Source organism: Thunnus thynnus, chromosome 18 (assembly GCF_963924715.1).
Source record: "Thunnus thynnus chromosome 18, fThuThy2.1, whole genome shotgun sequence".
Taxonomy (NCBI): Eukaryota; Metazoa; Chordata; class Actinopteri; order Scombriformes; family Scombridae; genus Thunnus; species Thunnus thynnus.
This window is the reverse complement of record NC_089534.1, coordinates 8,097,351-8,121,204: the sequence shown is the minus strand read 5'-3', so window position 1 is coordinate 8,121,204 and position 23,854 is coordinate 8,097,351. Positions and strand designations below refer to the sequence as shown.

Below are 23,854 nucleotides of genomic sequence, written 5' to 3'. Positions count from 1 at the left end.
AAAAACATTGCAACACATGTAGAATTAGGTGTATAGATGTACAAAGTGTATTGGTGATGAATGAACAAAATAGCTGAATGTATTATAGAAACTGAAAATTTAGAAAACTGGGGTTAAAGTATCGTTCCGTCTGTCTGCATAAATCTTTTGGTGTCCTTCTTCTTTCAGAGAAAACATTATATGTTCACATGAGCAGCTTCACTGCCAAACAATCCTTTCAATATTTGCAGCCGGCAGCTTATGGAGGCCAGGGCATGCCAAAATAATTATAGACTTTAAGATTTGAACTATAATCCATTTATGAATTGATATAGTTTTTAAGATAATTTAAATTGAGTAATTTAATTGTCTCTTAAATTATGTATTATCAAACTGTAAAAAAAAAAAAAAAGTTAAATAATTTTAATAAAAAGGTAACATTTTCCAGTTAATAATAATATTTCCTTTTTCTGTCTTTAAATTGTGAATTAATAATTGATTTTTAAAATGGAATCGCAAGATTAATTTTAAAAAGGATTTTAAATCTTACTTTTTTTTTTTAATTCCATCTACTTATGCAGCTGCCTGTCATACTCCATGTCCAAATTATTTTGTTCCTGCTTTAAAATTTACTATTTTTATTTTGTGTTTGTTTTAATGTAAAGACATGTAATTAGTACTTACATGCTGCTTAAAAGTTAAAAAAAAAAAAAGTCCAGTGTATTTATGCAAGTGCAGAAACAAAAAGTAAAAGGGGTCAAGGGGACTCCCGAGCTGAGCTCACATCTTGCAGGTTTTATATACGTGTGCTGTGTCGTCTTAAAGAAATAGCTCGATATTTTGGCAAGTGTGCTTTCTTAATAGTTTTCTTACCAAGAGAAAAACTCTGAACAGCTACCGTGGCTTTGTCCAAAGATTAAAAATCCACCTACCAAAACCTCTAAAGCCCATTAACATGTTACATCTTGTTAGTTTTATCCATACCAAAGCCAATATCTGATAATTTCTGCAAGCTGGGTTTTGTAACCTTCAAACAGAACTAAGCTGTTTCCAGTGTTTGTGCTCAGTTAAGCTTATATTCAACAGACAAGTATGATAGTATTGAGCTCATCACCTAACTCACTCTGCTATATGTATAGTTTCAAGTTTTTGATGATTTCAACATGAATTGGACAGAGTTGCATTAGCCTTTATTCCTCTTTTGATAGTTTGTCTGCTCTTTTGCCAAATGGCACTTCCTCTGTCCACACTCATCCCCAGGGAAGCGCTTCACCAAGCCAGCAGACTTTAGTTCTCATTAAGCTTCACAATCTGTTGCACAACAGTCTGCAGCCTTATTTTCCAAAAGATGGAGTATGACTTGATATCAAGTGATAGATACGAGGTCAGGATCATTTATTTATACAGTCCCTTATCACAAGTGTTGCTCAGAGGACTTTACACTTCATCAATCAATATTAAAAAATAAGGCAAAATGATATATTTACATGATGCAATTAAAAAAAAATGCACATTTATATCCAAAACGGTGTATGACTGACTGTGGAATGATGATATGAAAACATAGAGAGGAGAAGAGAGACAGCGGGAACATCAACATGTTAAAGGTTTATTCAAGATTGACAAGATACAGAAGAAATGAAAAGTTCAAAGTTAATATTTCATTGTCAACTGAGATGAATTTTTCATTGCGCAGCTTAGCGCATAAAAACAAAAACCACACGGCATCATCAGAGTCAGAGAGAACGACCGACCTACTTCTTTCCCTTTCCTCTTTCACTCTACTCCATTGCTTTTAAAAGAAAGTAAAAGAAAAATGAATTAGGAAGACGTTTTTAACACAAACCACTGTCACTATCAATTTCTCCCTGAGGGAAATGCATGGGAGGATCAAACATGATTCACTGGTGCATTAATCATTTTGAAAATCTCAGTGACAGAGTTTCTGTCTACGGCACGTAGCAACCTGCTTCTCGTGGGTCAACTCTAGAAAAACATAGATGGAGGTTTGATGATGAAATTAAGCAAAAATGTATACACTGAGGACTAGTCGGTTTAAAGGAGAGAAGCAGAAAGGGAAATGAGGACATCTCTGTTTGTCTTGTCTTTGTCAACTGTCCTTTGTCTTCATTGAGAAACACAGTGGAAAATGAGTGTGAATATGGTCCACCTCCAATTTTATATGCTTAATTTAAGAATCTGGGTTTGATTTATAGGTCTTTAGGTTTGATGGAGTTGAAAAAGGGCAACATTTTAGGAACTACACTTGTTCACTGTCTTGCTGAGAGTCAGATGAGTGGTAATAAGAGTATTTCCCAGAATGTCAATCTTCCTTGACGACACAAACACTCACAAACTATTACCACAGCTGGAGAATTGAGACTTTGACCTCTGCTGTGAGACTCCACTTGCTTTATATTATAAAGCAAGACTCGACTTGAGACTTGACTCAGAATTGTCCTCTAAAGATTTGAGACTTGGACTTAGACCAAAACCTTTCTTCCTGGTGTTTTTTTTTGGTGTACTTAACATTTTATAGACTCAGGAGGGTCATAGCAGTAGGATTTTAATGCTTTAATAGCTTGTTTATTCAAATGAATCACTGTGATCATCCAGAAAACTCAGATGAAAGACAAACTAAAACTAAACTTGGTCTAGGCCAAAATAAAAAGATGCGAGGCGGTCGCTACATGTGATATGAGTCAGCCGTGGGTGTCGAAACCGTGGCAGCGGTTGCTCAGTCGTCGTCGTCTGGGCTGGTCTGGAGCCGCAGTTTCTCGTGTTACGGAACTGCCAGTCAGTTACAGTATGTTGCATGGAGGCAACCATGCGGTCCCACAACACCATCCAAAATATAATCACTCAGGGTGATGTAGAGATGAAACCGCTGGGCTACAGATGTGTGAGAAGGACGGTGGGACTTACTTGAGCAGTGATTTCCAAACTAGTAGAGACGTATGTGCACCGCCGCCCACGCAAAATAGTGATCTTGAATCATTTTGGGGGGGCGGGATACAATGAAAATGCTCCCATGTCTTGTAAACACACTGATACAATCAGGAAGCAACATTTCAGACGACTCTTATGGGAAATCAAAAAAAGTTTCCCAGTATGTCAGACCATTTTTCCAGTGAATGGGTAAAATAAGCCCCAGTTTAATGCCTTCCAGAAACATCTCAGCACTAATTTACCAGCATTGGCCAAGCAGTGATTTCCCCCCCCGTTCGTATGAAGACATCAAGAAATCAAGTTGTTGCCATGGTAATACTCAAGCAATTTATTATTTTTTTTATACAAACTACATTTAATTAACAATTTCATAACTTGTCTTCAGCTATTTACAAATGCAGACGACAGACGTGTTGGTAAAGCTTATGTCCTTATTCTATACATGTTTCACTGCTGTATCTGCACCAGGATGCAGTTACACTCCTACTGTATGCTTTCACAATAGCAGCCTGTTGATGCAATAAGGACACATTAAAGTAACATTACCACTAGTGAACAGAAACAAACACAAGTGCATAACTGAGTAAGACTTCATCTTTTTGCACTGGTTGATGGAGCAACTTCTTGGTGCTTCATTATAGGTTAAAGAGTCATTATGAGATAATACACGAGTTGGAAAGACAGTGGAGGCATGAAAACAAGAGAAAAAAAAGGGGGTATCAAACATCTGGAGAAACACATTAAATATACATTTTGATATTGCCGTTTCTTCTCTTTACACCAGGTCTCAAGCCGCCACCAGCAAAAAAAGCAACACCCCAGCTTCCTCGAGTACTGAATCTCTCTGCAGACCCACAGCTACTAACCCCTGTGACAGAGACCTTCACAAACATAGAAGCACCTTCTTGAGGTGAAACAGCAAAAGAAGAAGAAGAAGAACACGGTTGCTCCCTCTGTCGTCCGGTTGATTTCAAGTCCATGTAATCGATTTCATCATCCTCCTCCCTTAGATGAGGAAGATGATGTCGTCGGCCACCATGACCTGGTTGTCGTCCTGCATGCGAGTCAAAGCGGTGCGGACCTCTGGCTCTGTGAAACGATTCTCGCGCTCTTTGTTGATGTTTTCCATGAGGTTCATCATCTTCACCGACTGAGCGTGAGCGGACTGGAAGACGGCGAACAAGGAGGACTTGAACTCCTTCAGCCTGGCAGAGGAAAATAAAAACAAAATGATTTGTTTTAGTTATGAGCTCAACATCCCCTTTATGTCTAAAAAGCTCTTCTATGGCAAGTGATGAGGCAGAACACCTCTTCATCCTCAGACTAAACTACCTCAGTGACATCACTCATCACTACAGCCTGAAATAGTTACGAGTGTCAAGTTTCCAGATGCCTACCTGTCTGCAGAGAGCTCGGTGCCTTCAGGCTGTGAGGCGGCCTCCATCGGCTCCTCCGCCTCCCGCTGTGGCTTCGCTGGTTTCGGGGTGCCGGCCTGAACTAAAAAAAAAAAAAAAAAAAAAAAAAAAAAAAAAAAAAAAGAGAGAATAGACACCATTGTGAGAACTCAATGTGGCATAAAAATAAAAACAACAACAAGATTTTCAAAGCAATTCAGTGTTATTTCATGACTAAGTTGCAATTATTATGTTTATACTCCATTGTTATGTGCAAATGCATCATGCTCTTACTTTCAGGGACGTCCTGCTCTTCACTGAAGTCGTAGGGGCTGTACGGCTCGCTGCCCTGAGAGCCACGGCGCACCCTGCAGGTCACACAGGTTAATGATGTTAATGACCGACAATAGAGATGAACATCTTTTATATGTTAGAAACACTCAGCTGACAGCTTAATCGCACCACATGCTGGAGAAAAGCAAGAAAACAGTATGGCTGTGTTTGTACCTCTTCTTCTGAGTTCTCTGTGAACGCTGCGTGGACGTCTCCTCATCCTCTTCCTCCTCCGACCCTGAGTCCCGCTCCTGTCTTGCACGTTTCTTCTCTTTCTCCAGAACCTGCAGAAAAAAACAGACATCATGATTTTCTACCACACATATAAAAAAAAAAAAAACACTGCAGCAGTTCCTCCCCAAACAATCATCATCATCATCATCATTCCTTCCTTCAGCAGACGCAGACCTTTTTAAAGTAGGCGAACTGGACGAGCTCCACGGCGACCTCCGAGTCCTCCAGCTCCACGGCTTTGCTCATGCGGGCCTTGGCGTGAGCCGTGGACAGACGGATCAGGGTCTCTAGCGTACGGGCCGTCACTGGGGAGGTCTGAGGAGGAAGAGGAGGACGAGGTCAGTGTATGTCTGCACGCTGTCTACCACTAATTCAACTACTTAACGAGATTTTTGCATAACAGACATTTTGATGTGTCATAGCAGGAAATTTCTACTTGATGTAGCAGATTCTGGCGGATTTAGTTTACATACTTAAAATCCCTGATTCAAGTGTATTATATTTATTTTGTGCATTGCACTGTGAATAGAAAAGAGGAGCTACTCAAAGCTGGGGGTAAAAAAAAACCTGAAACACCTCCAGAAACATCTCAGAGAGAAAAATTCACATTTTTAGGAAAACTGTTCAGCCAGTTTGAACAGATTTGTTTATTTCTGAGAGATTTGTGTGTTTGTCTTTTCTTTTCTCACTAGTTTGAAGTGGATTAGTTGGAAACAGACACTGTCACATATTTGCACTAGATTCAGATCAGAACATAATCACACAGTCCCGATAAATGAGATTAGTCTGTTAGAGTTTTTAAATCGTTAAGCTGTTGATAAATTACTTTAACTTTCAGTGTTGCTTATTTGTTATGAATTTTATGTTATAAAATCATTTGAAACTGTTTTCAGGGGCTTTAAATTGAATTGCTGAGGTCGTTCTGAGGTTTAGCATCACACAGTGGAAACATTGTATCATTTCCTGTCGGTATGAAACAAGTCTGTTGATTGTTTTGTATACCAAGAAAAAAAACAAAAAAAAAACAGTCCAAATTCTGACTCTTCTCTCGACGAATATTCCTCAAACGTGAATATTTTCTGGTTTCTTTAGTCCTCTATCACAATAAACTGTACATCTTTGGGTTGTGAAGACGTCACTTTGGGCTGCAGGAAACATTTTCACCATTTTCTGGACCAAACTACTGATTAATCAATAATGAAAATCATTAGTGCAGCCTGAATACCAACTACATTTTGTGTTTATTCTAATAATCATAACTTCACAATTCCACACCACATATTAACAGTATGTTCTATATTCAAATTGTCATAATATATAGTTTTTGCTGTTAGTATACAAGAAATAAATGTACTTTACTGTTTTCTATGAACAGGAAATGATGTAATACGTGCACCAACAGACATAAATAAAACTTTAGACGTCAATTAAACTTCAGATAAAATGTTTCCAAAGAATCAATAAGTATCAGATCATCCACTATCCTCAATTGTAATGTAATGTGAATGTCTGTTTGCTTATATTTTTATCATGATTGGACGATGCTGTTCACCAACTATAATAGGATTTATTAAACATTAACTATTGTGAACAAACATCTAAACCTCACAATTAGAACATATAGAAAGTACAGTATTATGAAGGTATAATAAAGTGTTTTCCCTCAGTACATGTTGCTGCTGCTGCTGCTCACCCTGGCGATATCTGTGCCCAGCTGCTCCTGGCTCCTCAGCCTCGAGTACTCCTCCGCGATGTGATTGGCCGCCTCCTCCGTCAGCACAGGTGTCACGGCCTTGGCGATGCGGATGTACTTCCTCATGAACTCCTTGCTCACAATCTTCTCCCTGAAAACGAGGGGGAACGTTATCTTTACCACTTTGGGTGTAACCCGATACAAGTCGTCTAAAAATGTTTATTGTAATTGTGTGCGTACTTCTTTCTCTTGCTTCCGTGCAGCAGGTTGTTGTGTTTCTCGTAGATCTGCAGCTCCTCCTGTTCTTCTGCTACTGCGTCTGGGTCTTCTGTAGCCAGGACGTCCACGCTCCCGCCCAGAGTCATGGCTACAAAAAAAAAAAACATACATCATTTTTAAATCTGTAAACAAACATTCCCTTTTAATTACAAATAATTAGGGAGCCCATAACACTCAGCTGTTGGTTGTAAGATGCCTTTATGTACAGTACCTGCTCCCTCCTGCTCGCGGGGGTCGCGGTAGCGGTGCATCCTCAGCACGTGGTCTGAGATCTCCCGGTCCTGCTCGGGGTCCATCTGATCCAGCACGATGAAGAGGAGGTCGAAACGCGACAGCAGGGAGTCCTGGAGGCCGATGTTCTCCATGGGGGTTTTATACTGGTCGTACTGCGGAGGGACGGAGCGTCACGTTTTAGAGACAAATCTCCAGATCAGCGGACTTGTGGGTCTTATTTGAACGTTTTACTCACCCTGCCGTAGACGGGGTTGGCGGCCGCCAGTACGGAGCAGCGGGCGTTGAGGCGGGCGTGGATGCCCGCCTTGGCGATGGTGACGCGGCCCTGCTCCATCACCTCGTGGATGGCTGTGCGGTCCATGTCGGACATCTTGTCGAACTCGTCGATGCACACGACGCCGCGGTCGGCCAGCACCATGGCGCCCGCCTCCAGACGACGCTCGCCTTAGGGGAGCAGAGAATAATGAGCGGGCTGGTTTATCAAAGAGTCTGATCGCACCACAAATGATGAGATGTGTTTGTGCGTTTAAGAGCGTGCGTCGTACCCGTCTCCTGATCGGTGGTGACCGCAGCAGTCAGACCGACTCCAGAGGAGCCTCGCCCGGTGGTGGGGATGGCTCTGGGTGCTGTGTGGAGAACGTAACGCAGCAGCTGGGACTTGGCTACCGACGGATCACCTGGAAAAGAGGAATTTGTGATGACAAATCTATGATATCAACCATTATCTCCCAACAGCATCAAAATAGTTGCCGATTAATTTTCTGTTGCAGCTCTACTATTTTTCCAATAGTTCCTGAATGAATAAGCTAAAGTACCGATGAGCAGGATGTTGATGTCTCCTCTGATGCGGGAGCCGTTTTCCAGGACCTTCTCCACGCCGCCCAGCAGCATGCAGAGGATGGCCTTCTTGATGTACTCGTGGCCGTGGATACTGGGAGCCAGAGAGCGAGCCAGCTGATCGAACACGTTCTGAGCAAAGACAGAAAAGTGAGGATTCGATGATCTCTTTTAGTCAAAGCGAGGTTCATTTTCAAAAACGCTTGAACGGGAGGGAGGGGTAAAGCTTACGATGGAGCGAGTCTGGCTGAATTTTCTAATCTTGGCCACGTCGTCAGCGGAGAAGAAGGCGGACACTTCCTTGCTCATCTGTTTGACGTTGCAGGCGATCATGATAGTCCTGCGAGGGAGAGGAGTGGGAGGTTAACTAACGATAAAGAAAAGAACTCTGGTTACATTATGAGCTCCCAGTTTCACTTTGTCCCATCTCACCTGAACGTCCCAGAGGTGAACCCTCCCTTCTTGCCTGGCAGGCAGCGGTACGTCCCTATGACCTGCACTCTGTCTCCCGGTTTGACCACGTCCACCAGGTCGTTGTCCAGGATGATGTCAACAGAGCGAGGCAGCTGGCCGGCGGGGGCTTTCTCAGGCATCTCCTGCACCGTGATGGTCTGGTGGTCCTTGTAGATGGACAGACCGAACTCTGTCTCCAGAGGGTTGTTCTCCTCGTCCTGTTAGGTGAGACACAAGAAGCGGTTCTCAGAACAGCCTTAATCATCTTGTTACTCTGGGTAATGTTGCCATGGAAATACTGAACATGTAAAAGAGGACATATGTGCTGCAGTGCGCGTCGTTACCTTGGTGGGGTAGATGGCACTGGAAGGGAAAGCGTCCAAGGAAGTCATATCTGTGTACTTCCTTTCCATCGTCTTCTTGGTGGCCGGACAGTAGTGGACGCTGCGCACAACTTTGGGACGCACCAGAGAACCTGAAGAATGAAAACAACAACAAATGAGTCCAATAATATCATAATAAAGTATTATCATCAACTTAAAAGGCTCCCAGAACAGAAGGTAGAAGGAAGTAGAAAGAATTCATAATAAACTCACATTTAGTGATGATGCCCTCCACACAGACCATGCTGCCCAGCAGTCGGGAGGTCAGGGTTCGGGGGGTGACGTGCTTGGTGCCGAAGCTGCCCTCCAAGCCTACGAAGAACTCCTCGTACTGTTTGGCGTAGGTGGCGTCAACCGAGGCCACCAGGTCTTTCAGAGCCCGCTGGAACGCCAGCAGCTCCTCGAAGGCGTTGTTCATCAGCCTGGTAGAGACGTGCAACTTTTAGGTCACGGATTTAATTACATGCTTTTGTTACTTTGGTTAAGTAGTTTGTACCGATTAGTCTACTTTGATAAGCAAATCATCGTTTTAGTCAAAAATGCCAAACAGTTGGTTTCTGCTTCTCAAGTGTGATGATTTGATGCTTTTCATAGTCATACATGATAGTAAACTGATTATCTTTCAGTTTTGGGTTGTTGATCGGACAAAACAAAACCTATGAAGACGGCCACTTTGATTTTAGGAAACTGTAATGGAGATTTTTCACTATTTTCTAATATTTTATAAGCAAAGACAATAAATCAATAATGAAAATTATTTGCCGCCCTACAATCATGCCATTCTGTTGTCATATAAATAATAACACCCACAAAAAAATATCTATAATATACTACAGAACACCAATCCAATCAAAAAAAAACATCAGGTAAAAGTGTCCTTAAACAAACAGTTTGCATGTTAACCTGCTAAATGTTCAGACTTTATCTGGACTTGTTTTCAGTGTAATCCTTGGTTAGTGTTCAAAGCAGCTCATCCTGCTTCTCCAACCTTTTTGTGCAAGTTTCATGAATTTTCAAGACATGGCTTACACACAAGTCTCCCTACACACACACACACGCTTACTTACGTCACTTTTGGGGACATTACATAGACTTACATTCATTTCCTGGAGAATTAATCCAACACTAACCTTAACCACTAGCCCAAAAATCACCCTTTTGTCCCGAATTAACTGGCTCTAAGTCTGAAATCTGTCCTCGACAATAGCTTATGACACACACACACACACACACACACACACACACACACACACACACACACACACACACACACAGAGTTTTCTTACTTTGCAGCTCGGGCCTCGTTGCGTCTCCTCAGGTCGTTGATGTTGACGATGAGTCGAGCTTTGTTCTCGCTGATCATGTCCCGGACTTTGCTTTGATATATTCCCTGGTCTTGCTGCAGATTCGCAAAAAAAGAAGATTCATGTTTTTTGTCATTTTTTATCGCAAAGCAATTTGATTAAGACTGATTTCATTGAGCGTAAGAAGCAAGAAGCATCAACGAAAAACACGATTAGCTCAACTTATTACCGCAAAAAATTAGCAAACTAATGACATTTCACTGTCAAAAGTAAGATTACTTGATAACTAAGCAGCTGATGGTCATTTCTTTTGTTGTGACCGCATGGGTTCTCATTTCATCCCTGCAGAAAAGTATTTCACCGAAAAAAGTCAGACTTACATCGTCGTCCAGGAAGTCCAGGTAGTCCCTCTGAGCCTCCCTCATCTCCAGGTCATCTACGACGTCGGTTGCCATTTTCTGTGATTATTTATTGTACTTTAAAAAATCTTAATATAATACACAGTTCGCTGCGCCGTGTGCTCCGTTCCCGTCAAACCACACAACTGAAAGGTTTTCGCGCCACAGCGTGCCGGGTAGAAACAAAGCGTAACATACGATTGGTCAGCTCTACAGCAGCTGTCCAATAGACGCCACCGTGGTGCCACATGACCCCGCCCACTCTGAAGAACTCCCGCGAAAATTCACCAGGAAGAGGCGGGCTGATAAAAAAGGAGGAAAAGCCTCCTAAACATGACTTTTTCACTTTGTCCAGGAGATGGCGACCTAAACAGACAACTCTAAATACCCAGAATCAGAATCACGTCTGCACATACAAGGAATTTACCTCAGTGTTGTGATGCATAACAGTCAAAAATATACACAAAATTCAGTAAATAATTAATAATATAATGAATAGATAAATAATTTACAATAAAAAACATTAAGATACATTCTAAGTAATACTGTGTAATAACCATATCTCCCAAACCCACAGCAACATACATTTAAACCAAAAGACACTAATCCATTTAATTATCCCCTGAACATCCTTGTTCAAGTAAATATCAGGCAGCCAGAGATGTCTTTAAATATATAACACTCAGAATATTGCCTGAATGAATATAATATCAAACAGAGAAGGGAGGAATCAGTCCCATGAATGTGCAAACGCCTGGTCAGTATTTGTATTTGGAGACATGGAAACTGTCCATTATCCCTACAATAACTGAAATAACACAGCTTTGTTTTTCCTTCAATGTAGATTATTATTATTATTACGTGTCCAAATTTGTGAATATTCATTATTTGATTATGTCATTTGTTATTTGAAGAGTTAGAGTGTTTTAATCATTAAATGTTATGATTCATTACTGTAATCTGACATCAAAAAGCTTCCATATATTTGTGCTTCAGTAATGTGCACTCACAATAAGGTTTGTAAATGTGGTCTCACTTTGAATAATCTGTATTTAATCTGGTACCTGTGACACGTGAATGGAGTTAGACAAGAAAAAATGATGTAATGGTGTGTCCCTAAATTTTGTAGGACATAAATATTTTAATAAGAGATCATCAATATCAACATTTAGCACCTGAAAATACCCTACCATTTCATTTTATTATGTCTCTGAATGATCCATATTATAATCTAATGTCAGACTTATGTCAACACCGAGTGACTAGAGGCCACAGAGAGGCTTCTGCACCATCACCAGTCTAAAACTGTCTAAAGTCATTAATCACTCGTAGCAAATTCAAATCACAGACACACTTCCTGTAAGCATAATATCTAGTACTTAAGTAATTTGAGACATATGTTCAAATATTTTCATGATGAACTTGTGTTTAGTTTATTCTGGGGTGCCTTAAGATTGCATTATTTTCCATGTCTGAATATTTCATAAAATTAAATGTAAAATTAAACAACCAGTAAGTGTCATTTTGGGGTTTTTATGTAATTAAATTCTGTGCTGAAGGCTGCAGCTTGGGCATCACGGCAGTGTACAGCACTGGGCAGTAGATGGAGACAATCATGCAAAAATTAAACAAGAATATTAGGTTTTTGTTTTTTCATTATACAGTATCATCTTCATTTTGCTTTTGTGTGTTTTACCAAAAATGCCCTCTCTTCAACAACTTTACCAACAAGCAATATAGACATCAGTTGGGTCATCATACAATGAGCTTAATAAAAATATGACATCCAACTTTCTATGATAATACAATACATAACAACTAACAAAGATCATTACAAACGTACTATTGATTCAATGTAAGAACCTATACAGTCTATGAATATGAGCAGCATACTGTATTTTGTTGCCTGACAATTACTGCACTTTCGGGGCGTTTCTGGTCAGTTTAGCCCCGCCCACGCTCCCAGCGCTCCGGGCTGTCGGGTCAAGCTGTGTTTTTATCCTTTTCCTCCCTCCAGCCTCCGAAATACCTCTTTGCCTCAACATGTCTTAGTTTTCTAGGTCTGTGAAGTTTCTACAGGAGGTCAGTCTGTGAACTAGTTAGATCTTTCTCTTCTTTTTTTTTTACAAGGACGTGCGACTCCAGAGAAGCAACAGGTGTTCAGTCGATACAAACAGGTGAGATGACGTTTCTTCTTCTTTGATATTAAACCACCAGAAATCACTCAGCTGTACTTTACAGTATGTCAGCAAGGATGCAAGTTATTTCTGTGGCTGTTGCATATTAAAGGTTTTTGTTTTAGCCATATTTTGACGTATAGGATAAGATATGTAAAACGTATGTTGTTTTGCATTTATTCTGCAGCTCATATGCAGTTTCTTTGTTGCAAAAACAAGATAGATCGAAGAAAAAAGATCACTATAAATGATATATATATATATGGGATTAAAATGCACACTCATGCAGTCTGCTTTTTCAGGACAAACTTGTACACAGGTCTGTAAATTTTCTTAAACCCCTCAGGTGAAGGTTTCACCTTGTTTGTCTCAGATCAACTCAATGTAAAACTCCCATTGCAGCCTGGAAGGCTTTCATTTGCAGGTATACAAGGTCAGAGAAATAGGAGGGGGTGCAGTGGTTGTTTTGAATAGAAGTGAATCCTCAAATGGATGGGTGTTAGTCTTGTTGATTCCATAGGTGCTCATTTACCTCGGTGACAACAGTGGTTTGCATTCTTCTCTCTGTGTACATGCCATAAAAAGCAGGGTGATGGTTACAGGTCTGACTGCATACCTGACCTTCCAGTGTAAATGACCTGTGTGGAGAAGAATGTCTGTCTTATGCTCTCAAATATATTTGCGTCATGTGGACTGTAAATTCTTAACTGTGATCTGCCAAGAATTGTCAGGAAATGAGCTAAAATAATTAAATCTGGAGGCAATATGTCAAATGAAAACATATAACATGTGATGAATTTAAAAATACCAAGCTGCAGCATTTCAGGGCTCACAACAACATTCTTTGTTAATCTGTCTTTAGAAATTACACAGCATGTGCTCCTGGCTGGTTTTACATGAAGCTTTTTTCTTTCCCTAGTTTAATTCCCCTCAGTTTCCCTCCGACACTAATTTCTCTTCATCCTACTCTCTTTTATACACACCTCTACACCTCTGATTCTCTGTGCAGATTAATTTCATTGTAAAATGACTTCAAAATGAGATAATCTTTGTTTGCATGACATCAAAGCATATAGTGGGTTTATAGATAATGAGCCATTGCAAAGTCTTTCTTGATAAATATTCGGCATGCAGTTTTTTAATATTCACTGAATTTCATGTGGCAGCCTCTCTTATAAAGTGAACTGCATTGATTTACTGTCTCTTTTCAGTTTCGTCTCCCACAGGGTGCTCTGTCCAGCAGTCCTCCTCTGTCTGTCCTCCGACTATCACCCAGCAATGTTGGGCGACATTCTGCAGCGGCTAGGCACCTTGTCCCTAAGCGTCAAGCACCTTGGCCGCATCCCCCGCCTCTCTGACCTCGTCCCTTCCTCCCTGCCGTCGCCCAGCTCCACCGTCACCGCCTCCCAGGTCCCCAGCTTGTTTCGAGAGCCTTACATCCTGTCGGGCTACCGTCCTGTTCATCAGAACTGGCGCTGCTACCTCCTCAGTCTCTTCCAAAGACACAATGAATCCATGAACGTGTGGACTCACCTGCTGGCAGGCCCTGTGCTGCTGCTCCGCTGGTGGGCCAACGTAGGCGCCCTGGGGTACACCTTGGATGCAGCCTCTCTACCTCTGAGCCTCTTCTTGGTGTCTTCCCTCATCTATCTGTCCCTCAGTGTGGCAGCTCACCTCTTGCAATCTCACTCTGAAAATGCACACTACTTCTTCTTCTTCATGGACTATGTGGGTGTAGCTGTGTATCAGTATGGTTGCTCACTTGGCCATTATTTCTACACATCTGAGCCAGCGTGGAGAGAAAGCTGCATCGGGCTGCTGTTTCTACCCGGAGCTGCTTTCTTTGGATGGTTCTCCTGTGCCGGCTGCTGTTTCGCCAAGTCCAGGTACAGACGGCCATATCCATTGCGGCGTAAAATTTGCCAGCTGATCCCTACCACCCTTGCGTATCTACTAGATATCAGCCCTGTAGCCCACCGCCTGTTCACTGTCTCCTGGGTACAGGAGCCCTCGATGCCCTTCCACGCCCTCCAGATTGCCTGTTTCCTACTGTCTGCCCTCTTCTTCTCCTTTCCCATCCCTGAGCGTTTCTTCCCGGGCCACTGTGACTTTGTGGGCCAAGGTCACCAGATCTTTCACCTGTTTTTGTCCCTGTGCACGGTGTTCCAGCTGGAGGCTCTGTTCCAGGACTATGCCAGGCGGAGGGATACGGTGGTGGAAGTATTTGGAGAGAGGCAGCTGTGGTGGGCCTGTGTATCCTTCCCCGCCCTGTTTCTGTTTTGCCTTTTGACAGCACTCATCACAATGAGGCACATACACAAGAAACTGCAGGGTAAACAAGAGAGAGACAAGTGACGAGTGTTTGTGTAAGAGGGTGTGTGAGAGAGAAGAAGAGAGAGAAAGGGGGTTGGGTTTAAATGTACCAAATAATATTAATAATAAAATAACACTAAAGCCATCTTTATATGTGTTTCTGTAATAATCAACCTGTCTGTGAAAGATGTGATTACTTAAAGTATTAGAAGAATAAAATAATGTGAAAGAGCTTCTTGTCTGCTGTGATTAACAGGTCATCTGAAATTTCCAAAGGGTTGAACTGCTGATTCATCAAAGAAATTGGCTGGCTGGGTGGCTTGGTTGGCTCAGTGAACTTCATAGTTTGCTAACTATGGCTCAGTATAGTTTTCCACAGTGAATCCTCCTGCTGTTCGTCTGTTCTGAGGAGAATGCTGATGAAGGATATTGGTCTGAAACACACCAGTAGTGAAGCTAATAGCAGTCAAGGACAGCCTGTAAATGTATTTCTGTTCAAATAATGATCAAGTACTTTGTAAATGTCTAAAGAGAAGATGTAATGTGTGTTCAACTGTGTGTTATGGTGTTATCTGGTGAGTCCACTTCGGTGGACTCGCCAGATAGTGGGATTTGGGTGAACAAAGAGGCTAGTTTAATACTGAGGCACAGGAACAGACTGCATGGAGACAAGTTGGCAGAACACTCCACTGAGTGGCTAAAATCCCTCAGCAGATCCAGTTACAAAGTGTGGAAAGTGTGGGGACAACACTGCCCTACAGGGGCAAAAAGCATCAACTGCATGGTTTTTGTTTTATTTCACTGCCAAACCAAATTACTTAGAAGACCTTCAATATGCGGTGATGGGTCTACTTACTAATGGATGATTATTTATTCTCCCATGTCCTCTTCAAATTGACTAACAATAGTGAGAGAAATCTCCTCACGGTCTCTAAATTGAAGTCATATTTCATGGCAAGACCTGAGTGCAAACTAAAGACTAGTTTATCTTAACATAATGATATTTAGTAGATTTACACTGATGATACTTAGCAAGTTTATAAGCAGGTCAGAGGTCAATGTAACAACACAGCATGGAAAGCATGAGATAACAAAATTTAGAGGAAAATAGTTGCAGGTACTTGGCAAATACCGAATATTTCAACAGTGTATAAAATAAATCAAGAGTGAGTGTTCAGACACTAATGGTAAACACATATCTTGTTAACCCTCTTTGTTTCAATGGTTCTGCCTGTTCTCTTTGGTATTTGTATTTCAGTGATTTAAACTTGTAGCCACCTGTTTCTAACACATGAAGTAAATTCCCTCAGGATGGGTTTCAGGATGGTCCAGTATCAGTGTTCGGTATTTCAGGAAATGCTCTGATTTGCTTTCTTGGATTAGATGAGAAGACTAATAAAACTCTCACCACTTTCCATTTAATATGAAGCTGCAGCCAGGTGACGGTTAGCTTGGCTTAGCATAAAAACTGGAAAAAGGTGGGAACAGCTTGCCCTGGCCAAAGGTTACAAAATCCACCTACAAGCACCTCTAAAGATCACTAATTAACACGTTAAGTTATATCTTGTTTTTTTCAACTGTAAAAAAGCTAAAATGTAAAAATGACACATTATGGTTTTATTGGAGGGTTCTAAATATTTAGCTTTAGAGTATAGCTAGCTGTTTCCCCTTGTTTCCAGTCTTTATACTAAGCTGAGCTAACCTATGTTGCTGCTGCCTGCATCTTTATATTTAACAGACAGATAGAGAGTGTCATCAAACTTCTCTAAACTCTCCTCCAGGCATAAGAAAGCCTGAGAGATCAAAAGTGAGCACAGGACTGTGTCTGATGAGCTAGCCAATATGATTTTAGTTTCCAGGGAAGCTCAACAGGTTGCCAAGGACAGAGAAAGGAGGGAGCTCATTGTGGCCTTACGTCCTACGGGGAATGAAGAAGGTTAAGTAAGAAAATTATTCAATTTCTCATCGAACACTTCCCAAATTGTCAAATGATTCCTTAAATTTTAGTTGAACCAGAGGAATTCCTCTATGTCTGTGTATGTGAAACGTCTTGAAATGTGGTACTCATTACAGTAGGGCTAAAACCTGAAAAATATTTAACAGGGTATCAGAGAAAGCGTTGCAGTCAAGTTTTACATATGAAATAGTTTGAAAAGAACATTTGCCCTGCACTCTATTGTGAACCACAGCATAGTTAGGTTCACATATGCACATGCAGCGAGCCCACTGCAGGGTTAAACTCTTATAGCAACAGGAAGATTATTATGTTTTCAATTTGCCCACCAACACATTATTTGTTCGCTGATTCTCTTCTTATATGAGCAAACTTTGCTTTCAGGATTGTTACAAATATTTGAAATTGCCCATGATTCCCGCAGGCTTCCTTTGCTCCTGCTGTGGAAGAGTGGCTATTGATTTTGCTTTGTGCCTCTGAGCAAATCTCATACGGATCTCACAAATGACAACAAATGAAAATTGCTGAGAGTTATAGATTGCGTGTTCTGCAGGGCTTCGGAAGATTATTATGACAGAATGGGGCTGTTAAACAAGTAATGGGCATGGGTGTTACTTGGTGTCAGTGTCACAGTAAGGAAGTGTGTGTGTTAGGGGTGGTGGTGTGTGTGTGTTTGTGTAAATTCTTAAGTTTTACCTTTATGTATCTGCATCGAACCTCTGCACAGTGTTATTTCATAGCAAGTATGTTCATCAAAGGAATACTTTAACATTTTGGGAAACGCATTAATTCACTTTCTTGAGGAGAGTTAGAGAAGAAGATTGATACCATATCTATTTACCTCGGTAAATATGAAACTACAGCCAGGAAACATTAGCTCAGATTAATTTAGCAAGACTGGAGGCAGTGGGGAAATAGCTAGCTTGGCTCTGTCCAAAGGCAAAAAGAATCTGCCTACCAGCACCTCTAAAACTAACTGATAAACACATTATATCCATATAAAGACAAAGTAAAAAAACAACAACAAAAGGTTACACACTTGACTGTTTATTAGAGGGGTGCAATGACGTAGAGTACTCGTGACATCACTGCACCCAGCCAAAAAATGGGCTAGTTCACCTGGTAAAACCACAACCTATGGGTTTTTTCACTTTGTTTTTTGAACAGAAAACAAGCTGTAACATGTTTATCAGTGAGCTTTAGATGTCAGAAAGAAAGAAACAGGCTAGCTGTTTCCCTCTTTCCAGTCTGTATGCTAAGATAAGCTAATCGGCTTCTAAAAAGAAAATGCGCGTAGCTCCCAAAATGTCAAACAATTTCTTTTAAAGGACCAATGTGTAAGATTTAGTGGCATCTAGCAGTAAGGTTGCAGATTGCAACCGACTGAATACCCCTCCCCCTCCCCTTCCAAGCGCATAGGAGAACCTGCAGTGGCCGCAAAACTTGTTTGTCATTTCTGGGATACTGTAGAAACATGGCGGTTCAACATGGTGGGCTCCGTGGAAGGGGATCCGCTCCCTATGTAGATATAAAGGGCTCATTCTAAGGTAGCAAAAACACAACAATTCTTACTTTAATGGGATTATACACTAATTGAAACATACTTATGAATATTATATTCCATTTCTGCCAAGTCTGTTCCACTAGATGCCGCTAAGTCCTACACACTGGACCTTTAAAGCAAAACTTCAAGTCTTGAAGTGAAGTCTTAAACCCCAACAGAAATCAATTTAAGTCAATACAAATGTGATTTTACACATTTTGCTGAAAATGTAAGAACCCTGTTTCTTTGAGGGAAAACAACAGCAGGAAACTTTATCAAATGTTTATTGTACATACATTGTTATCAATGTTTATTTTACAGTAATACAAAGTGAATGTAGAATTACATAAATGATCAACTCCCTGGCACTGAATGGTGTAATTCCATTAACCAGGCAACCAAACAATATCCCTCCGGGTTGATAGCATTATCGTGCAGGAGTGGCAGTAAACATGCACACTACTGACATGAACACACACTGCAATTTTACAACATGGTACAGTATGGTATGCCACCTTTCTACACAAAGTATAGACCTTGTAGACCTTGCAGACTTGTTTTTCACTAACTTTGGGGGTTTTTCAGGTTGCTACATTCATTTACTCACTAAAAATCTATCCTAACTTTAGAAACTACACTACCACTACAGGACAAACTTTATCTTGTATTTTATCCCAGAGTTTCATGACTCACCCCTTGACCTTTTTAAAGTGATCAGCTGAAACGTCCATTCTTTTGTGCTGAACTTATACTGCACATTTGAAGCGCAGTAATGCAATTAAACTGGTCATAGCCTGCATCCAAACCCTGCTAGAACAATGATCCTTTTTTTCTGTAATACCTCCCTTGTGAGTATGATTTCAGTTGTTCCAGCCAATTGGTATGGAGAGCAGGGTATCCAACTACAAGCCAAGACATTAAAAATATAAATGTAACTGACTATATAAGACCATGAAGTCATATTATAGTCTCCTTATTAGTGGCAGTACTATATAAAAAAGTGTGTTTGTGAAAAAACAGATATAATCATAGCTCAGGGATACAACATGACAAAGATGACTGCATATTTAAAATGCATAGAGATTTGAAAATTAAATTTCCCCTTGGCCTGCGATGAGCTGCCAATTTTCTGCAGTCATGTAAACTGCTGTAAACTGTGTGTGTGTGTTTGTGTGTGTGTGTGTGTGCACCTAATTAGCGTTTCTCAGCCAGCAACAACACACACATGAATTAACATCATTGGTTGGTTAACACTCAAGTGTCCCACAAAAGGAAGTTAGTCCAGTCTAACTTTGAGCATTTTATTGTGTTGATTTATTGGGGGGTTTTTGTAGATCACCTAACATGAACATTCCAACATTCTTTGAAAGCTGCAGGCATGTCAGGTGCGGATGTAATTGAGTGATGATAAAAAAACACAATGGGCTGTTTCTCGGCTTGTGTCAGCACCTCCTTCATAACAAACAGGACACAGATGAGTCCCTCCCTAAGCTGAGCCACATAAAGCAAAGGCAGTTGAATGACTGACAGCAGTTGGTGTCAGAGCTACAGGAGTGTCAAGCAGCATACAATGTAAGTTTTAAAGCCTACATTTTGTTTCTTTATTACTGTGTATAATTGTGGCTGTTCTTGGAGAATGTATCCTGAAAAATATCGGTCTCTACTTTTGTTTGTACTTTATGTTTACTGGACAACTATCAGATTGATAAGTTTGTGTATACTTTGTCTGTTTTGCCATTCTCCAGAGAACACTAGGACAATGGCTCCAGTAGGGATGGTCGGCATGTTGGGTTGGTTTTCAACCCCAGAGGTGGGCATCATCTCCCTCATCGTCTTCCTCGTCCTCAGCATCACTCTCGTCGCCCTCTGCGCCAGCTGTCACAGGTGAGGAAAACAACAGTGAGAAGGGACAATGATTTGAGAATATTTTTGTTGAATCATGTGTGTTTTCCTCCAGTATACCGTCACATATAAGCTCAAACAACCATTTGCACTTCTTCCTGCTGTCACTCCCAGGGAGTTAAAGGGTTTATGTACACTTAATAAGTAATCCTTTACCAACACTGCCACCCAGTATAAAACAAATCTTCTCCTGTTTGGTGTTGCTGCTCACAATAGGTCAGCGGATTCATTTTTCTGTCCCCAGACTTGTAGAGCTTTAATTGCTATTCATCATTTTCCAGCAACACACAACAGAGACTTGTTAGACTCGATAGGTGGTTTTTGATGAAGGGTGTTGCCTGTTTGAAGAGCAGGAAGCAGACAAATAGCTTTCTAAGACTGAGATAGTTGTGTCATATGGGCTGGGTTTGGATGATTAACCATCAATACCCAGATGCTCCCGATGAGATCTTTGTATGTTTTATGTGCACACCTACTTTGGTGTTTTCACACACATCTAAGCATGTATGTATGTCTTTGCACGCCCATTTCTGCGGTCGTCTCGCTAAACATACCAGTGACAGTGACACAGAGGGATTGTGGGGGTGAAACAACAGTCTTATCTTCTGCAGTCTGCCTCTGCACATTCCTGGGTATGCTTGTCACTCAGTGGAATGAAACCAGAATGGGACTGTACTGAGAGACAGGAATCATAATTCATGACTCAGAAGGTTGGTTTGTATATTTAAAGGAAGGCAGCACACTGGTGCTAACGTGTGTTGATTGAGATAAGACAAAGAATAGATGTGGTGCAATGTTGCATCAGGTAAAAAAAATTGACAGAAGTCTGATTTGTTTCTCAGCCTTTTTCAATCGCTGAGAGAGATCCATTACTATAAACTTATAAGCCTATACATTTTTTGGAAAGTACACGCACCAGACCTGTGTTTAAATTGAGACTATGTAACTTCTGAATAAGAAATAACACTATCTTCATCTTGCAGATAGAAAGTTTAGTAAGCAATAAAACTTAACGCAACATTATAACAACAGTAAAGTGTGGGAGTTTGGCCCAAAACAGCGAGTCCAGCAGACTTTGAGTCCAATTCTGATCTTAAGCAATGGACTAGTCGGAGCCAAAAAGTTGACTTGAGCCTGAAATTATATTGTACTAATGACAGTTTAAACTATCAGAGCCCTTCCCAAACTTCAGCAGTTACATGAGATATTCAGCCTGACCACAACTGAGCCAGTTAGATTAAGGATATTAAGGATTTACTGTATTGTTGCACTTGATTATTGAATGTTGCAAGGAGGCTAAGAGGAGGCTAAGAGTGCTGAGGGCAGGATGATGGCCAATATAGACACAAAGACTTTTTAGACCAGAAGAACCAGAAGACCTGGTGTACCTGTCTGAGTGTGAACTGGGATGATAAGGAAAAGGACCAAACAGGAGGCAGATGGACAGAACTTTAAAAGTCCTGTTGGAGCCATAAATCAAACCTACATGTAATCAGAACTGTATGCATGTTTGTTCCCAGACACAATGAGTACACACATACCATCATAACAACTGATAACCACTAATTTCATTTGTTGTCATCCACAGAAACAGTAGCAACGCGTATGACGTGAGCGGCGGAGCAACGGTATGAACTGCCTCGCTGTTTTCTTCTTCTCTCTCTCTCTCTTATTTCCAGTTCTTTCCATCCCTCTCTCCACCTCAATTGGTCTTACACCGAAGATCTCGTTCCATTCATGCAACAGCACCTTCTATATCTAAATGTAGCCTGTAGTATCTATTGCAGTTCATTAGCTGCCAATTAGGAGCAATAAGTGGCTGATTATGAGCAGGAGGCTGTGATGATGTAGCTGATATTGGCCTCATTAGATCTAAACCAAGCAAATCCATGAGACTGATGAAAATAGATTAGATTCAATTAGAATGTCTAATTACATGAAGTTTTGCTCAAAGAGTATTAGAAAGAATAATACCCAATACCAAAATCCATTATAATAAAAAAGATACTTTATTTTAGAACACACTAAAAATTGCCATTTTACAACCATAACATATAAAGGCAAAAATTAAAGAATATGAAATCGCAAAAGGAAACATAAACATTTGGTAATGATACAAAAAAGGAATTAAAGACGTATAGGAATAGGACAAATTCCACCTATAAAGAGTTACTTAAATGATAAGATGGATTTAGAGAGTCTGGTCTCGTCTATGTGGACTTTCCAAAGTTTTGAGCCTCCAAAATCAAAAAACTTTGTCTCCTTTAGGGTTAATTCTAGACCACCGACTTTAGCTTGTAAGAGTTGAACAGGGACCGGCGCCTTAAATGTATTTAGTTAAATCCTAAAATCAGTTCTGAACTGTCGACTACTGTAAGGATGCTACAATGGGCTTCATATAAACTCCTCATTTGGCACCAATTTTTTTCACTGCATTAATATTGTGATAAAGTGTGTAAAATACTGCAATGAGATCTATCTAGGAGGATAAAGATTAAACATATCCATTGTTAGGATGATATTATTGGCCACTTTGTGCGGTGATGTTAATGCATGATACCTGCAAGTGTTAAAAAAACACAACGATATGCTGTAATGAACTTATGATATTTTACGAGGCCATACAGTGTAGTTTGTGGTTTGGGACTCACAAGCAATCTGCCACCAAATCAGTAAAAATCACCAAATCCATTTCACAGGACACCAATTTAAAACTACAAAATCTAGCTCTTCAGCTTGAAGCAGGAAGTGTGGTCTTCCTCCCACTCAGTTGAACAAACTCCCAGCACCTGCAACTCATTTTATGTGCCGTCTACCTCGGAAGGTCGAGGTTCCAAGTATCCATGATGGCATCACAGGCAGGGAAGGAGGAAACAATCTGAAATAAGAAAAAAAAAACCCAGTGTTGGATATGAAAAGTTTTTTTGTTCCAGTCAAGTGGCTGTTACTTTCCTGTGCTGGCCCCAAGTTCTTGAGAAGCGTCTGTCCCCACAGCATTTATGTAATATAATATATCTTATTTTTAGCTGCAAGCAGCAGCGCGTATAAAGGTCTCAGTATGCTTCAAACGAAGTAGGTTGTATGAGGTGTAGTGTGGCCATGTCACAGGCAAAAGTCTTTGTACTTGTTCCAAGCAAACTTTGATACTTGACAGTTCTCTGTTGTACTCACAAAAAGTGAATGAAATAGTGGACTGGGGAACTGGGGGGCAGGGGGACCAGTTCCCCAGTTTTGAAAAGGCAGATCCAGACACTGTTCTGGACAGACGATCAGACAAGCACTTCATTTGAAGCATACTGAGGTCTTCAGTCACTCTGTTGCTCTCTGTGTCCCAAAAAACGTGGAAAACCTTTCTGTGCATGAGCTACTTTGACACAAAAAAAACCTAAATGCTGCTGCTTGGTAAAGCAGCTGGTTGCATCATGTCTTCAGTTAGATGTTTGTGTGACTAACATTTTACTTGTAAATAATTACACACGCTCATTATAGCCTAAA

The 23,854-nt window shown here is 40.8% G+C and overlaps 2 protein-coding genes across 2 annotated transcripts; one reads left to right on the top strand and one right to left on the bottom strand.

Annotated features, from left to right (window-relative positions):
* Nucleotides 1–3,241: 3,241 nt before the first annotated feature.
* On the bottom strand, nt 3,242–10,631 carry mcm3 (minichromosome maintenance complex component 3). The gene is made up of 17 exons (XM_067572283.1): nt 10,453–10,631; nt 10,055–10,167; nt 8,982–9,190; nt 8,730–8,860; nt 8,365–8,603; nt 8,164–8,272; nt 7,911–8,064; nt 7,641–7,772; nt 7,331–7,539; nt 7,073–7,247; nt 6,823–6,949; nt 6,583–6,733; nt 5,064–5,204; nt 4,830–4,939; nt 4,617–4,690; nt 4,326–4,425; nt 3,242–4,133 (listed from the first exon to the last, which is right to left on the bottom strand). Exons 1-17 carry the CDS (start codon nt 10,525–10,527, stop codon nt 3,935–3,937), a joined length of 2,448 nt encoding a protein of 815 aa, XP_067428384.1. The 5' UTR covers nt 10,528–10,631; the 3' UTR covers nt 3,242–3,934.
* A 1,295-nt stretch (nt 10,632–11,926) lies between these two features.
* paqr8 (progestin and adipoQ receptor family member VIII) lies at nt 11,927–15,192 on the top strand. The gene is made up of 2 exons (XM_067572889.1): nt 11,927–12,647; nt 13,859–15,192. Exon 2 carries the CDS (start codon nt 13,926–13,928, stop codon nt 15,000–15,002), a length of 1,077 nt encoding a protein of 358 aa, XP_067428990.1. The 5' UTR covers nt 11,927–12,647; nt 13,859–13,925; the 3' UTR covers nt 15,003–15,192.
* The last annotated feature ends 8,662 nt before the right edge of the window (nt 15,193–23,854 follow it).